This window comes from Gymnoscopelus microlampas, assembly GCF_963454915.1.
Source record: "Gymnoscopelus microlampas genome assembly, chromosome: 17".
Classification (NCBI taxonomy): domain Eukaryota; kingdom Metazoa; phylum Chordata; class Actinopteri; order Myctophiformes; family Myctophidae; genus Gymnoscopelus; species Gymnoscopelus microlampas.
In genome coordinates this window covers 48,430,984-48,449,389 of record NC_139954.1, presented here as the reverse complement: position 1 = coordinate 48,449,389, position 18,406 = coordinate 48,430,984, and the positions used below count along the sequence as shown (strand labels likewise).

The following is an 18,406-nucleotide window of genomic DNA, read 5'->3' as shown; positions in this document are numbered from 1 at the left end:
CTTGTAGATCTGATCTGAAAAAAATGCAGATAATCAAATGATCGCGACAACGCGTCGCGATCTAAACTTGTAGATCTGCTATTGTCAAACATTTTAGTACTTTTACTTTTGGTACTTTAAGTACATTTTCCTGCCAATACTTTTGTACGTTTACTCTAAGTACATTTTGAATTCCGGACTTTTACTTGTAACAAGAGTATTTCTACATTGCAGTATTGATACTTTTACTTAAGTAAAAGATGTGAGTACTTGTTCCACCACCGCACAGAAGCATAACCATACTGAACCGCTGGTTTCCGCTGAGCGAGATGATGTGTCTGGTTATAGACTCTGCTGTCTATGCTTTGGCACACTGGGCTGGCACACCCATGTCTCTGCTGGGCACCACACCTAAATATAACTCAATCTAGTTGAAATCTCGTCGTTAATCTGATTAGCTGCAGTTGTGTTTCCATGGTTGTTGTTTTTTTTTTTACATTGCGATTTTTATTTTTTTTTGTAACCCGAACCGGAAAAACAAACTACAAAATCAGCTTTTCTTAACTATTCAACCCATTCAGTCCGGGAACGCATCTGTGTCATTTTAGATTTTAGCTAAAGCCATTATTTTATGCTCTGGGCAATTCAAAAATATAGATATACAAGCTCATAGTGCTGCACCGAGTGCCACGCTATGAGCTTGTACATCTGTCTTTTTTTTCTCTTTTTTTTTCGTATCAAAGATTTCTGCAAATCTTTGAATATATTTAGATTTTAGAAACTTTTTCAAAACAACGTCACACAAAAGCATCAAAAGTAGCAGATCTACAAGCTCGCGATGCGTTTCGAGCTTGTAGATCTGCTACTTTTGCCAATTATTTTTTTAGGGAATCCTGAAAAGTTACAGTTTTGGACATAATTATGAGGTTTTTTTTCAGAACTATGCATACGGTACAGTGAACGTGTAATCAAGAACCGTAAAATCACGAGTGCCGCGCTATGAGCTTGTATATCTGCTATTTTTGAAAAATCAAGAACATTTGTGCAAATCTTTGAATATATATATTTTTAAAGCTAACATTTGTAACTCAAATATTTGTTTCTAGGGGTCCCTGGAACAACATATTTTGAGATGAGGATCCGCGGCCAAATGCATATCATTTTGGGGTCCGTGACATCAAAAAGTTTGAGAACCACTGATAAAGAAACATAAGTTGTTTCAAAAAACTGTTGGGATTTAGAAGACATTTTGTACAATTGGAACCTCAGGTCTTAATGGGTTAAGCATGTTTTGCAGGTGAACATTTTCCAAAATGTAAAAAACATTGGTCCAAATTAGTGTTATTATTTTCAAAAAATAACACAAAATACCCCAAAAAATAGCAGCTCTAATGGCTCACAACACGCCACGACAAGGTGCGCCGTGAGCTCCAACAGGGTCTGTCTGTCCCTCTGCCAACAGGCTCTGTCCCGCTGCCAACCCAACACAGCTCTCACCTGGGAACCTGCTGGGCTGCAGCGCCAACGCACACACAGCACAACAAGGAGGACATTCTATTCCCTCTAGAACATGACCTCACTGTTATAGAACATGACCTCACTGTTATAGAACATGACCTCACTGTTATAGAACATGACCTCACTGTTATAGAACATGACCTCACTGTTATAGACCATGACCTCACTGTTATAGACCATGACCTCACTGTTATAGAACATGACCTCACTGTTATAGACCATGACCTCACTGTTATAGACCATGACCTCACTGTTATAGAACATGACCTCACTGTTATAGAACATGACCTCACTGTTATAGACCATGACCTCACTGTTATAGACCATGACCTCACTGTTATAGAACATGACCTCACTGTTATAGAACATGACCTCACTGTTATAGACCATGACCTCACTGTTATAGACCATGACCTCACTGTTATAGAACATGACCTCACTGTTATAGAACATGACCTCACTGTTATAGACCATGACCTCACTGTTATAGACCATGACCTCACTGTTATAGACCATGACCTCACTGTTATAGACCATGACCTCACTGTTATAGAACATGACCTCACTGTTATAGACCATGACCTCACTGTTATAGACCATGACCTCACTGTTATAGACCATGACCTCACTGTTATAGAACATGACCTCACTGTTATAGAACATGACCTCACTGTTATAGAACATGACCTCACTGTTATAGACCATGACCTCACTGTTATAGAACATGACCTCACTGTTATAGACCATGACCTCACTGTTATAGAACATGACCTCACTGTTATAGAACATGACCTCACTGTTATAGACCATGACCTCACTGTTATAGAACATGACCTCACTGTTATAGAACATGACCTCACTGTTATAGAACATGACCTCACTGTTATAGAACATGACCTCACTGTTATAGACCATGACCTCACTGTTATAGAACATGACCTCACTGTTATAGACCATGACCTCACTGTTATAGAACATGACCTCACTGTTATAGAACATGACCTCACTGTTATAGAACATGACCTCACTGTTATAGACCATGACCTCACTGTTATAGAACATGACCTCACTGTTATAGACCATGACCTCACTGTTATAGACCATGACCTCACTGTTATAGAACATGACCTCACTGTTATAGACCATGACCTCACTGTTATAGAACATGACCTCACTGTTATAGAACATGACCTCACTGTTATAGACCATGACCTCACTGTTATAGAACATGACCTCACTGTTATAGAACATGACCTCACTGTTATAGAACATGACCTCACTGTTATAGACCATGACCTCACTGTTATAGAACATGACCTCACTGTTATAGAACATGACCTCACTGTTATATATATATAAGTAAATGTCCGTGGTGATGCTCAGATGTTTCTCTTACCCGTCTTGCCCGCGCCGCTCTCCCCTGTGATCAGGATGCACTGGTCCTTGTCCTGGTCCCTTAGTGACCGGTAGGCCTCGTCTGCCAAGGCATAACTGTAACACAGAGGACACACACACACACACACACACACACACACACACACACACACACACACACACACACACATTAATGTTCTGCAACACAGAGGACACACACACACATTAACATTCTGCAACACAGAGGACACACACACACATTAACGTTCTGCAACACAGAGGACACACACACACATTAATGTTCTGCAACACAGAGGACACACACACACACACACACACATTAATGTTCTGCAACACAGAGGACACACACACACACATTAACGTTCTGCAACACAGAGGACACACACACACATTAACGTTCTGCAACACAGAGGACACACACACACACATTAACGTTCTGCAACACAGAGGACACACACACACATTAACGTTCTGCAACACAGAGGACACACACACACATTAACATTCTGCAACACAGAGGACACACACACACATTAACGTTCTGCAACACAGAGGACACACACACATTAACGTTCTGCAACACAGAGGACACACACACACATTAACATTCTGCAACACAGAGGACACACACACACACACACACATTAACATTCTGCAACACAGAGGACAACACACACACATTAACATTCTGCAACACAGAGGACACACACACACATTAACATTCTGCAACACAGAGGACACACACACACATTAACATTCTGCAACACAGAGGACACACACACACATTAACATTCTGCAACACAGAGGACACACACACATTAATGTTCTGCAACACAGAGGACAACACACACACATTAACGTTCTGCAACACAGACGACACACACACACACACACATTAACATTCTGCAACACAGAGCAAAACAAGAGACATTAACCCATTAAGACCGGGAAAGCATCTGTGTCATTTTAGGATTTCTTTGGCTATTCAAAAATAGCAGATCTACAAGCTCATAATTATACGATATTAGACACAGAGCGTCGTTGTGCTTCCTCTTCTGCGAGCTGGCTTTGCCTACATTGCCTTATGCCTTATGTAAGAATGTCATGTTCAGGTGTGCCCGTTTCCCAAGGCCATGTTCTCTGTCATGTCAACATCAATGTCAGGCACAGCAGCAGAAACACAGCAATATTCTGAGTTTGATTTGAGTTTTCGGTTTCCAAAAAAAACCCTGCTGGATTCATTTTCCAGCATGTTTTTTTTAGGGGGGGGGGGGCAAATGAGGAGATAATGGGGGTAGGAAAAGTTCAAATAGACTGTTGTGCCTTGCCACATTGCTGACTAGCCCTGATCGATAGCACATGGCGTGACAGAAACTAGGTCGCATCTGTGGGACAGCCACTGGACTTGCTTGGGTGACTCTCAGCTTTATTTAGCTGCTGCGCTGGCTGGCTGGCTGGCCTGCCACTGGGCTTTGGCTTTAAGAATTACCTCCCAAAATGATGCAAGTGAAACCGTTCCAAATGAACTGTGGAAACTCTGCCGTCTGGTCAAAAAAAGACACTGTTTTCCACTCAAAATAATTGTAAAAGTTCAAGTTGTCCGTGGGTTTGTCTGTGTGCTTGGATTATGCTCAAATACGGACACACACCCATGGAGATCCATCAGAGCGAGTCAGTGTCGTTAGGCGATGGTTGATGTCAGCGCAAATCCCGTTGTTAGCTAACCGTGTGTGTTGTGCATGACGTCAGGCCAGAGCTCAACCAGTGAGAGAGAGAGAGAGGGCGGTGAGTGGAAGAGAGTGAGAGGGCGAGGGAGGTTGTCTGTCATGTCAGACCAGATCTCAATCAGAGAGAGAGAGAGACACAGAGACAGAAAAGGAGGGAGGGAAAAGGAGGTAGAGAGCAATAACCCGGCCAATGCTGACTACCAAAACCTGAACACGCGTTGCACGGCTCCAACATCACCTTGTGGAGGCGCTGTGAGCGTAATAAAAACCCCGGCAATGCCTGCCAGGCAAGCTGATGGCTGAGAGTTTTCCTTGCGACTTGAATGCAATTCATCCAAAAATAAACAAATACATAAACAAAAACATTAAAAAAGAAAAAAAGAAAAGAAAGATCACACTTTTACTGATGTATGCTGGCAACCATATGAAAGATGCTTTATAACAATGACCACAAAAAGTCACAACAACACAAAAGGTCCATTGTCAACACTTTGCATTCCAGGACAGTGACATGGTGGGTAAACTGGGACAGATTACAGCACTTTAACATTAGTGGATCCCTAACAATGAAGATTAGTGGATCCCTAACAATGAAGATTAGTGGATCCCTAACAATGAAGGACTTGTCATTGTCCTCATCTCTTTATGCAGAAGTATGATGGGGAGGGGAGGGCATCACTGACATGGTGACTCGTTATACAGGGGGTCCGGGACCATTAGGGGGTCCTCAGAGTTACTACAGGGGGGCCACATCTTTGAGTGAATGTTTTCTTTTTTTACATTAACCATTTGAACCCTAGACTCTGACCTGTTCTGAGGGGAACATCAGCTGCAAATAGCCGATCTACAAGCTCACAACACTTGTAGATGGGCTATGTACGGCAAAGGGGTTTGGTATAGGGGGGGGGGGAAAAGAGCAGACCAAGTGCAAGTTATTGAGGGTTTAAGTGGTTAAATACACATTAACATGAATCCAACACAACCACAGTGCTGTGAAACAAGTCTATGAACCGATCTATGAAATCTATGAAAAAGTTAAATCTGCAACACAATTGTATACAAAATGTAGTGCCTTGATGGCGTCATACTGGCTGATTTTACAGTGGTCGCATGGTGAAAATAGCCGATCTACAAGCAGCGCGACGCGTTGTGAGCTTGTAGATCTGCTATTTTCAGAGCGCAACACCCGAGCGCAACCAAACATATAACGACTTGTCTTTTAGTTCTAATGGATCTCTTCTCCACTAGATCCCTCGCTGACATTTTAGTCTAGTTTTTATTTGTTGACGAAATTGTCAATATATTTAGTCTTAGTTTTAGTCGCCATAGCTTAGTTTTTGGGGCGGTGTAGCCGCCCCCTATAAGTGAGTTTTGGACACCGACCAAAAGATTTGTATACCCCCTAACCCTTCCATTGTTAATGCAAATCGATACTTTTGCAAAGTCAGCCAATCACATTACAGCTAGTGTCATCACCACTAACTGTAATGTGATTGGCTGACTTTGCAAATTCAGGACTGCGATTGGCTAGCGAAACACATGACACATGTGCAGCCCTATGAATAGCAGTATGGACTTTAAAAAAAGTCATTTATCCTTTTTTTAAAGTGAGTCATGTTGTGATGACCACACACCGCCCACTTCACACTGGGTGTGATTTTTTATTTAGTTTTGATTTAGTTTTCGTCAGTGAAAAAAGGTAGTCGACAAAACATTTTTCGTCATAGTTTTAGTCGACGAAATCAACACCGCATAGGAGGAACCTATGGGGTTAGACTAAGTTACTGTACGGCTCTTTAAGGTTCACATTTGGCAGCTTAACAGTCCTCTACACACACAGAGCTGCTGGAACAGGACTCTCCAGCTCTCTCCTCTTAGCAGCCCATGAGACTTCAAATTAGCCCGTTGGGTCTCCTGTTTTTTTTTTCCCTCCGTCTGTACTTCGACATTCATTACTCAGGAATTTTTTCCAGAGCCACCACTAATAATAGCTGCGATTGTGGGGGGAAATGTTGCATGTAAGTTTCCCCCCTTTTTTTTCTGCTTTACGTCGCGAGACTCAACACCCTTTTGCTCTATTAAGAGAATAGAATTATAACTAAACTCCACAGACGGTGAAGTGGATCCGATCTGACGTTATCCTAAAACACTCCCCACAGCAGATTCATCGTCCCTGGACATGTCATGATAGGCAAACCTTCGGCGGAAATAGCCAATGTACAAGCTCACATAGATCGGCTATTTTACGCAAAGAGATTTTGAGTAGAGAGAGCGAGAAAAACAAGGAGGGGACAAAGTACACACCCCCTTGGGGACCCCGGTCAACGAGGTAAATAGGGTTTAAGAAATGGCTCCTGAGTGAGTGAGTGAGTGGTCCACATTGACGGGGGCCCTCGCGGGAGTCTTGTCAAATGTAACATCCATATATTAGGCATGTCATTATGGCTGAAAAGATGTTTCTGAAACAGCGAAAGCTGCACAAAGCTCGGCATACAGATCGTCTACTTTCGCCATTCATCGTACTGCAAAGTACGTAGGGCTTGTGTTTGGGAGAAATGCGAGAAACTACAACTTTCAGTCAAAAGGCTGTGTGTTATTTTCACATAGTGTTAAAAACACTTAACCCATTAAGACCTGGAACGCATCTGTGTCACTTTAGATTTCTTTGGCTATTCAAAAATTGCAGATATACAAGCTCATAGCGCGGCACCGAGTGCCGCGCTATGAGCTTGTATATCTGCACATTTTTTTTTATTTATTTTTTTCAAAAACCCTTTAAAAAAACTTAGGATTTAGAAAACATTTTTAAGCATGGCCTCAGAGTACAGGCTTCACAATCCTCATAGTCATAGGAGTGGCAAGTACAACATCAACACAGCTTTGGGGTCATTGTGGAAGAATGCATCAAAATATCACTCCCAACTAATTTGGCTTCATTCTTTGCCTGTGGCGGGGGGGGGCACCCTACCCTAGATCTCTGAATTCTGCAAGTAATGTCATTAATTACGCAATTATATGCACCAAGTGTCCCGGAACAGCAGGAATGCCTGACAGCCACATATTCCATGTTTTTTTTGTTTTTTTACACGCTACACGGTTTCTAAGAACTTTAACCAAGACAGCCAGGATATGCATACAGCAGTGGTTCTCAACCTGTGGGTCGGGCGTGGGGGGTCCCCCACATGACCCTGGTCTTGACCCTGGTCTACAAGCTCACAACGCCTCGCATTGTGAGCTTGTAGATCTGGTATTTTCACAATATTGATCCGTGGTACCGAGTCAAACTAAAATGTACAATTGCCTACAATTCCAAGTGCTTGTCAGGGTGGGGGGTCCCCCAGTTCAAATATGATTTTGGGGGGGGTCGTGGCCTAAATACGGTTGAGATCCACTGGCATACAGAATATTTCTTGTTAAGTTTTGTTCCGCCCGAAATTGAGACAAATGATTGTACACTCAAACGCTGTTCTGATTAAGAGGAAACATCAGTATTCATAATCTGGGGAGATGGATCACGCTGTGAGCATTTTCTTAAAACCACAAGTTCATGGCAAACGGATAGGAGCTGCAGATGGAGGTGACGAGAGGGAGATAAATCCACTGTGTGGCCAGAGGAGCAACATCTACTGGAAGAAGAGAGTAATCAAGACAGAGCTGAACTACGGCTGAACTGTGACGTGAGAGAGAAGCAGAGAGAGTGTGTGTGTGTGGGAGGGGGGGGGGGGGGGGGGGGGTAGAGCAGTGAGATGGAGAGCCAGATGACTGCATTCCAGACCACACCATGGAGTTGACGCTCAGCATGGGGGTTAATGGAGCTGTTAGGGGGTTCTGTTCTGTTCTGTTCTGCAGCATCTCACAAGGTTCTTCTGGGCCCAGGAAACCATGCAGTCCATTCACAGCCTCCTGTAGAGTCCAGTGTTTCCCCAAACATTTGTATGCGTCGCGAATAATAGCATTTTCCTTTTTTTAAATAAAAAATAAATAAATAAAATAAATTCCATTAAAAAAAAAGAAAAACACTTAACACATTCGGTGCCGAAACCGTAAAATCACGTGTTTTCAATCTTTTCGTTTTTTTCCACAAGGGGGGGGGGGGGGGGAGGGGGCTAGCTATGGAATCACCCACGGTGATTCTGAGAAGGAAGGGACAGATGGATCACTGTGCTAAAAAACATGGCTCCCCGTCCGCTTCCGTTCTGTCTCCTTGCAAAAAAACCTCTGTAGCTCCAAAACTTTTTTCCGGTGGGGAAAACGAGTAATTTTGGATGCACGATCACTCCACCATTGTGACTCGCGTGAGAGATGTTATCGTTCCAGCCGTTAACCAGGACCATTGTGCACGCATGCATTGTCGCATGAGGGCCGCGCTATGAGCTTGTAGATCTGCTATTTTTGAAAAATCGTGAAAATTTGTGCAAATCTTTGAATATCTATATTTTTAAAGCGAACATTTGTAACTCAAATCTTTGCGTCTGGGGGGTCCTTGGAACTTAATATTTTGGGGGTCCGCGGCCAATTACATATCATTTTGGGGGTCCTTGACATGAAAAGGTTTGAGAACCACTCAGACTAGACTACAGTGATCCACGCTCCTCTTATCTCTGTGTGGTTTCCCTTGGAGTTAATTGTGGGGCTGGGACTGTGGTGATGATGTAATATGGTGTGTGGTGATGTAACATGCTGACATCTAGTAAAACTCATGTGTTTTTTGTCTGTATGTATTTATATTTTAGTTATGGAGGAAAAAGATACGTATATTATAGATGTGCCAGGTATAGTACACATGTATTGATTGATTGATTGAAAACTTTATTAGTCAGAAATGTAAACAGCACATGGTACAGTCAGACATCAAGGCTAAAGGGATAAAACAAAAAGGTTCTTGGGACTTGTTTCCATTGTGTTCCTATGTATTCAATTCATCCACACACACACACACACACACACACACACACACACACACACACACACACACACACACACACACACACACACACACACACACACACACACACATTATTTATTTATAAATACACATAATGTACCCATCTCTTTGGTACATACCGTGTTTGTATTTGTTGATGACATGTAGTATTATTGTATACATGTGTGCGTGTGCGTGTGTGTGCGTGTGCGTGTGCGTGTGCGTGTGCGTGTGCGTGTGTGTGTGTGCGTGTGCTCAACATTATCACCGCCACCGGTAACTGAGATTTGCAGGCCCAATCCCATGTTTGTATATCGGTGAGGGACGGGGACATTACTATGTGGAGGTAGAGGGACATGGTGAGGGACAGGGACATGGTGAGGGACAGGGACATTACTGTGTAGAGGTAGAGGGACAGGGACATTACTGTGTAGAGGTAGAGGGACAGAGGGACATTACGTCATGGCTGAACGGTGCAGGCCAGCTGTCTGCTCTTTGTGAAAACAGCCTGGCCGCCTGACATGATCGACACAAAGAGCCAAGCATCACACAATTATCCGGGCCCCCAGAGGCCCCCAGAGGACCACTGGAAGGAAGGAGGGGCAGGGGGAGTTCCTGCATGGGGGGAGGAGGAGGAGGAGGTGGGGTCTCGGAGTGGGAGGTCCGCTCGCTGTCAGGAAAACTCTTGCCAAAATGATCTGTCATTGGCTGACGTGACGCACCACGTCACGCCCCCTGCTTTAACACACAGAGCTGCTGGTCAAATGAATATGAAAGGACCGTGATCACAATATGAATGGACCTGCAAGCTGCTGTAGGGGGGGGGGGGGTCCCAACGCAGACGGGGGGGCCACATCCAAACGCCTGCATGACAGCACATGTGCTAAAGAATAATAACTCCTTTTTTCTCCCCCTCTGCATTGAGGACACTCTCTGTGGTAAAAGGCAGATAGAGAAAGAACAAACTAGAAGAAGTGCTCCTCGGAGCACAGGTCTCCGCCAGGTGGCGCTATAATATGGAAATATGTGAAAAGGGTGTAATTTCGTCTTAGACCTTTCAATCGGACACTGGATTCATGATTTGAAGCATTTTATTCCAAAAATGTGTTTTGCTAAATTAGACCTGCTGGTGGCGCTATAACAGGCCAATGTGAAATGAGTGGCATTTCTTCCTGGGCCTAGTGGAAATATGTGTGTGTGCAATTTTATGGAAATGGAAAGCTGTGTTCATGATTTGAGGCAGTTTGTTCAAAACGGACCAAATCCTGCAAACTTTGGAAGCCAACCTTAGCCAATCAGGATGGAATATGGGAAATCGGACAGATCCGTGTTGATCACATGACTATAGAGATACTGTGTACCGATTTGCATGACGTTAGGTTAAAAGCTGTAGGTAATGTAATGGGAAAAAATCGGCCTCCTGGTGGCACTATAACAGGCCCATGTGAAAAATGTGGGGCAGAGGTTCTGAATTGGAATGTGTGCACAGTTCGCAGCGACTGGGCCAACGGTGCCGGAGATTAACTGCTAACACACGGACAGGACGGACGGGCGGACGGACGGACGGCAAAACATACTCTCTCACCATGCCTTTCGGCCTGCCGGAGACAATTAATCAGAATTGGACCCGACCATTACGCACTGCTGAACAGCCAACGTATACAACGTGGATGAAGTGGTTGTGATGCTAGAGAGACAGAAATGGAGAGAGAAAACTAAAACATATCAGAATTAGAGCCGACCATAAAGGCACTGCTGTGACCACAGCATCATGTGACCACAGCATCATGTGACCACAGCATCATGTGACCATCAAGACTTTTAAAGCAGATGCAGATGAGGAAGAGGAGGAAGACGAGGCATTTCACTGATTGAAAAGGCATCAGATGTGAGCAGGCACAATGAGGTCAACATCTAAGACTAACCACTTCAATCCTATAACATCCCTATTCTAGCTGGGGGAGGAGGGAACATTTGCCAAAAATAGATGATTTACAAGTACTTGTTGATCGCCTATTTTCGGTGAAGAGATTTGGTGTAGGGGGGGGGGGGGGGGCTGACCAAGTACACAGCCAATCCCTGTCAACTGAGTATTAATTTACTAAATATAGAGGGTTTTAAGTGGCTATGAAGCAATGAGCAGAAAGACCACTGCAAGTCCTGAGACCCAACAAACTCCCCTTACCAAAATGTAAGGGTGGCAGGGGGGCAGGGTGGCAGGGTGGCAGAGGGCAGGGTGGCAGGAGGGCAGGGTGGCAGAGGGCAGGGTGGCAGAGGGCAGGGTGGCAGAGGGCAGGGTGGCAGGAGGGCAGGGTGGCAGAGGGCAGGGTGGCAGAGGGCAGGAAGGCAGGGTGGCAGAGCAAAAGGCCCAGGGGCCGCGGGGCGGCCATGAGGAGCGGTGCTCGGTACAACCCCCCCCCCATCACACCAGCCAAGCAGCAGGCTGTAATTTGGAGCTGCTCGTGGCAGCGGTGAACGCTGAAGCCACACTGGCATGATGAGGTAAGCAGGCAGAAAATAGCCCCCTCAGCCCTTCTTCTAGTCTGGGTCGTTAGTCATACTGTAAGGAGGAGGAGGAGGGGGGGGGGGGGGGTCCAGGGCCGACCATGCAGCCTGTGTGACCTGCATGTGAAGAAGGGCGGGGCTGTGTTCTCTGAGCCAACGCTGTGGACATGATTTATAGCCTCTAATGAAGTTATAATAATGTATGGGTCTGGTAGGAGTGTGACCCCGCCCTGCTAATAGGCAGAGACAGGCCCTGCCCAAACTAATGAGCGTCTTTCTGATAGGGGGGGGGGGGGGGTGATATTGAAATAGAACACAGATGAACACACAGCACACATAAATAATACTGTACAGTGAAGCTGTCTCCATCAGCTCAACCATAAACATGGGATTCTTTCTTCTTCAGCCTGACAATGGATCAACTATGTCCAGTAGCTCTGTGCTAAAATTAATCCAGCCTTATGACATGTTTGTGTATGGGGGGGATGGGGAGGGGAGGATGGGGGGGTGGGGGGGGGGCTGTACGGTAGCCTGTGATCTCAGCGTGTTCAGACCCCTCTAGAGACAGCGCTCTCAGGACATCCGCCCGGCGCGCTGACCCCCCCCCCCCCCCCTCCTTCCTGCTCAAACACCAGCAGGTGGTGAGGGAGGGGCCGTCGCCGTCACAATACCATTCATTGTCACGCAAATAATTTGCAACTTATTAACGATTGAATCGTGTTTGACGTTGAACATTGGAACATATGAATACACATTTAATATCACATTTATAATATATAAGGTGTCAGTGGTCACACTCAAACCAACACACACACATACACAAACAAACTACAGTGAGAGAGGAAAATACTTGCCACAGAGATTGATGTCGAAGCTACAGGTGCGGATTGGCACGGAGCTCTCACACGCACACGCACACACACACACACACACACACACGGTTTTGGTTTCCAACAGATGTGGCACATCTGGGCACCGCTTATGAAAGTGTGTTGCTACAGAACATGTGTCGAGGGGGGACGTGGTGTTGATGTTCACCGCCGGGAGAGGGCAGAGCTATAAATGTATGAAAACAAGACGATAATTATAACCCCATTATATCCATAACAACCGTCTCGTTGTGTAATTAACAAATGAGGCGCAATAAGGAAGTTCCTCTTCCCGTCTGTGGAAGAAGAGTCACGAGTTACTGAGCTACTGTCCCATGTTTCTACTGGAACAAACACACACTCTGTGAGTTACTGAGCTACTGTCCCATGTTTCTACTGGAACAAACACACTGTGAGTTACTGAGCTACTGTCCCATGTTTCTACAGGAACAAACACACTGTGAGTCACTGAGCTACTGTCCCATGTTTCTACTGGAACAAACACTCTGTGAGTCACTGAGCTACTGTCCCATGTTTCTACTGGAACAAACACTCTGTGAGTCACTGAGCTACTGTCCCATGTTTCTACAGGAACAAACACTCTGTGAGTTACTGAGCTACTGTCCCATGTTTCTACTGGAACAAACACTCTGTGAGTCACTGAGCTACTGTCCCATGTTTCTACAGGAACAAACACTCTGTGAGTTACTGAGCTACTGTCCCATGTTTCTACTGGAACAAACACTCTGTGAGTTACTGAGCTACTGTCCCATGTTTCTACAGGAACAAACACTCTGTGAGTTACTGAGCTACTGTCCCATGTTTCTACTGGAACAAACACACTGTGAGTTACTGAGCTACTGTCCCATGTTTCTACAGGAACAAACACACACTCTGTGAGTTACTGAGCTACTGTCCCATGTTTCTACTGGAACAAACACTCTGTGAGTCACTGAGCTACTGTCCCATGTTTCTACAGGAACAAACACTCTGTGAGTTACTGAGCTACTGTCCCATGTTTCTACTGGAACAAACACTCTGTGAGTCACTGAGCTACTGTCCCATGTTTCTACTGGAACAAACACACTGTGAGTTACTGAGCTACTGTCCCATGTTTCTACTGGAACAAACACACTGTGAGTCACTGAGCTACTGTCACATGTTTCTACTGGAACAAACACACTGTGAGTTACTGAGCTACTGTCCCATGTTTCTACTGGAACAAACACACTGTGAGTTACTGAGCTACTGTCCCATGTTTCTACTGGAACAAACACACACTCTGTGAGTTACTGAGCTACTGTCCCATGTTTCTACTGGAACAAACACACTGTGAGTTACTGAGCTACTGTCCCATGTTTCTACAGGAACAAACACTCTGTGAGTTACTGAGCTACTGTCCCATGTTTCTACTGGAACAAACACACTGTGAGTTACTGAGCTACTGTCCCATGTTTCTACTGGAACAAACACACTGTGAGTTACTGAGCTACTGTCCCATGTTTCTACTGGAACAAACACACTGTGAGTTACTGAGCTACTGTCACATGTTTCTACTGGAACAAACACTCTGTGAGTTACTGAGCTACTGTCCCATGTTTCTACTGGAACAAACACACTGTGAGTTACTGAGCTACTGTCCCATGTTTCTACTGGAACAAACACACTGTGAGTTACTGAGCTACTGTCCCATGTTTCTACTGGAACAAACACACTGTGAGTTACTGAGCTACTGTCCCATGTTTCTACTGGAACAAACACACTGTGAGTTACTGAGCTACTGTCCCATGTTTCTACTGGAACAAACACACTGTGAGTTACTGAGCTACTGTCCCATGTTTCTACAGGAACAAACACACTGTGAGTTACTGAGCTACTGTCCCATGTTTCTACTGGAACAAACACACTGTGAGTCACTGAGCTACTGTCCCATGTTTCTACAGGAACAAACACTCTGTGAGTTACTGAGCTACTGTCCCATGTTTCTACTGGAACAAACACACTGTGAGTTACTGAGCTACTGTCACATGTTTCTACTGGAACAAACACACACTCTGTGAGTTACTGAGCTACTGTCACATGTTTCTACAGGAACAAACACACACTCTGTGAGTTACTGAGCTACTGTCCCATGTTTCTACAGGAACAAACACACTGTGAGTTACTGAGCTACTGTCCCATGTTTCTACTGGAACAAACACACTGTGAGTTACTGAGCTACTGTCCCATGTTTCTACAGGAACAAACACACTGTGAGTTACTGAGCTACTGTCCCATGTTTCTACTGGAACAAACACACTGTGAGTCACTGAGCTACTGTCCCATGTTTCTACTGGAACAAACACTCTGTGAGTCACTGAGCTACTGTCCCATGTTTCTACAGGAACAAACACACTGTGAGTCACTGAGCTACTGTCCCATGTTTCTACTGGAACAAACACTCTGTGAGTCACTGAGCTACTGTCCCATGTTTCTACTGGAACAAACACACTGTGAGTTACTGAGCTACTGTCCCATGTTTCTACTGGAACAAACACACTGTGAGTTACTGAGCTACTGTCCCATGTTTCTACAGGAACAAACACTCTGTGAGTTACTGAGCTACTGTCCCATGTTTCTACTGGAACAAACACACTGTGAGTTACTGAGCTACTGTCCCATGTTTCTACAGGAACAAACACACTGTGAGTTACTGAGCTACTGTCCCATGTTTCTACTGGAACAAACACACTGTGAGTTACTGAGCTACTGTCCCATGTTTCTACTGGAACAAACACTCTGTGAGTTACTGAGCTACTGTCCCATGTTTCTACTGGAACAAACACACTGTGAGTTACTGAGCTACTGTCCCATGTTTCTACTGGAACAAACACTCTGTGAGTTACTGAGCTACTGTCACATGTTTCTACTGGAACAAACACACTGTGAGTTACTGAGCTACTGTCCCATGTTTCTACAGGAACAAACACACTGTGAGTTACTGAGCTACTGTCCCATGTTTCTACAGGAACAAACACACTGTGAGTTACTGGGCTACTGTCCCATGTTTCTACTGGAACAAACACACTGTGAGTTACTGAGCTACTGTCCCATGTTTCTACTGGAACAAACACACTGTGAGTTACTGAGCTACTGTCCCATGTTTCTACTGGAACAAACACTCTGTGAGTTACTGAGCTACTGTCCCATGTTTCTACTGGAACAAACACTCTGTGAGTTACTGAGCTACTGTCCCATGTTTCTACTGGAACAAACACACTGTGAGTTACTGAGCTACTGTCCCATGTTTCTACTGGAACAAACACACTGTGAGTTACTGAGCTACTGTCCCATGTTTCTACAGGAACAAACACACTGTGAGTTACTGAGCTACTGTCCCATGTTTCTACTGGAACAAACACACTGTGAGTTACTGAGCTACTGTCCCATGTTTCTACTGGAACAAACACACACTCTGTGAGTTACTGAGCTACTGTCCCATGTTTCTACTGGAACAAACACTCTGTGAGTTACTGAGCTACTGTCACATGTTTCTACTGGAACAAACACACTGTGAGTTACTGAGCTACTGTCCCATGTTTCTACAGGAACAAACACACTGTGAGTTACTGAGCTACTGTCCCATGTTTCTACAGGAACAAACACACTGTGAGTTACTGGGCTACTGTCCCATGTTTCTACTGGAACAAACACACTGTGAGTTACTGAGCTACTGTCCCATGTTTCTACTGGAACAAACACACTGTGAGTTACTGAGCTACTGTCCCATGTTTCTACTGGAACAAACACACTGTGAGTTACTGAGCTACTGTCCCATGTTTCTACTGGAACAAACACTCTGTGAGTTACTGAGCTACTGTCCCATGTTTCTACTGGAACAAACACACTGTGAGTTACTGAGCTACTGTCCCATGTTTCTACAGGAACAAACACACTGTGAGTTACTGAGCTACTGTCCCATGTTTCTACAGGAACAAACACACTGTGAGTTACTGAGCTACTGTCCCATGTTTCTACAGGAACAAACACACTGTGAGTTACTGGGCTACTGTCCCATGTTTCTACTGGAACAAACACACTGTGAGTTACTGAGCTACTGTCCCATGTTTCTACTGGAACAAACACACTGTGAGTTACTGAGCTACTGTCCCATGTTTCTACTGGAACAAACACTCTGTGAGTTACTGAGCTACTGTCCCATGTTTCTACTGGAACAAACACTCTGTGAGTTACTGAGCTACTGTCCCATGTTTCTACTGGAACAAACACACTGTGAGTTACTGAGCTACTGTCCCATGTTTCTACTGGAACAAACACACTGTGAGTTACTGAGCTACTGTCCCATGTTTCTACAGGAACAAACACACTGTGAGTTACTGAGCTACTGTCCCATGTTTCTACTGGAACAAACACACTGTGAGTTACTGAGCTACTGTCCCATGTTTCTACTGGAACAAACACACACTCTGTGAGTTACTGAGCTACTGTCCCATGTTTCTACTGGAACAAACACTCTGTGAGTTACTGAGCTACTGTCACATGTTTCTACTGGAACAAACACACTGTGAGTTACTGAGCTACTGTCCCATGTTTCTACAGGAACAAACACACTGTGAGTTACTGAGCTACTGTCCCATGTTTCTACAGGAACAAACACACTGTGAGTTACTGGGCTACTGTCCCATGTTTCTACTGGAACAAACACACTGTGAGTTACTGAGCTACTGTCCCATGTTTCTACTGGAACAAACACACTGTGAGTTACTGAGCTACTGTCCCATGTTTCTACTGGAACAAACACTCTGTGAGTTACTGAGCTACTGTCCCATGTTTCTACTGGAACAAACACTCTGTGAGTTACTGAGCTACTGTCCCATGTTTCTACTGGAACAAACACACTGTGAGTTACTGAGCTACTGTCCCATGTTTCTACTGGAACAAACACACTGTGAGTTACTGAGCTACTGTCCCATGTTTCTACAGGAACAAACACACTGTGAGTTACTGAGCTACTGTCCCATGTTTCTACTGGAACAAACACACTGTGAGTTACTGAGCTACTGTCCCATGTTTCTACAGGAACAAACACACTGTGAGTTACTGAGCTACTGTCCCATGTTTCTACTGGAACAAACACTCTGTGAGTTACTGAGCTACTGTCCCATGTTTCTACAGGAACAAACACACTGTGAGTTACTGAGCTACTGTCCCATGTTTCTACAGGAACAAACACACAATCTGTGAGTTACTGAGCTACTGTTCCCATGTTTCTACTGGAACAAACACTCTGTGAGTTACTGAGCTACTGTCCCATGTTTCTACTGGAACAAACACTCTGTGAGTTACTGAGCTACTGTCCCATGTTTCTACAGGAACAAACACACTGTGAGTTACTGAGCTACTGTCCCATGTTTCTACTGGAACAAACACTCTGTGAGTTACTGAGCTACTGTCCCATGTTTCTACAGGAACAAACACACTGTGAGTTA

General features: G+C 44.6%; 1 protein-coding gene across 6 annotated transcripts in view; it reads right to left on the bottom strand.

Moving 5' to 3' along the window:
- Positions 1–18,406, bottom strand: part of myo1b (myosin IB) — a 324,638-nt gene that overhangs the window by 128,590 nt on the left and 177,642 nt on the right. For all 6 annotated transcript variants that reach the window (XM_084085494.1, XM_084085496.1, XM_084085495.1 and 3 more), the window contains exon 4: positions 2,894–2,988. In XM_084085494.1, the coding sequence (XP_083941620.1) occupies positions 2,894–2,988 (95 nt within the window). The remainder of the gene's footprint in view (positions 1–2,893; positions 2,989–18,406) is intronic.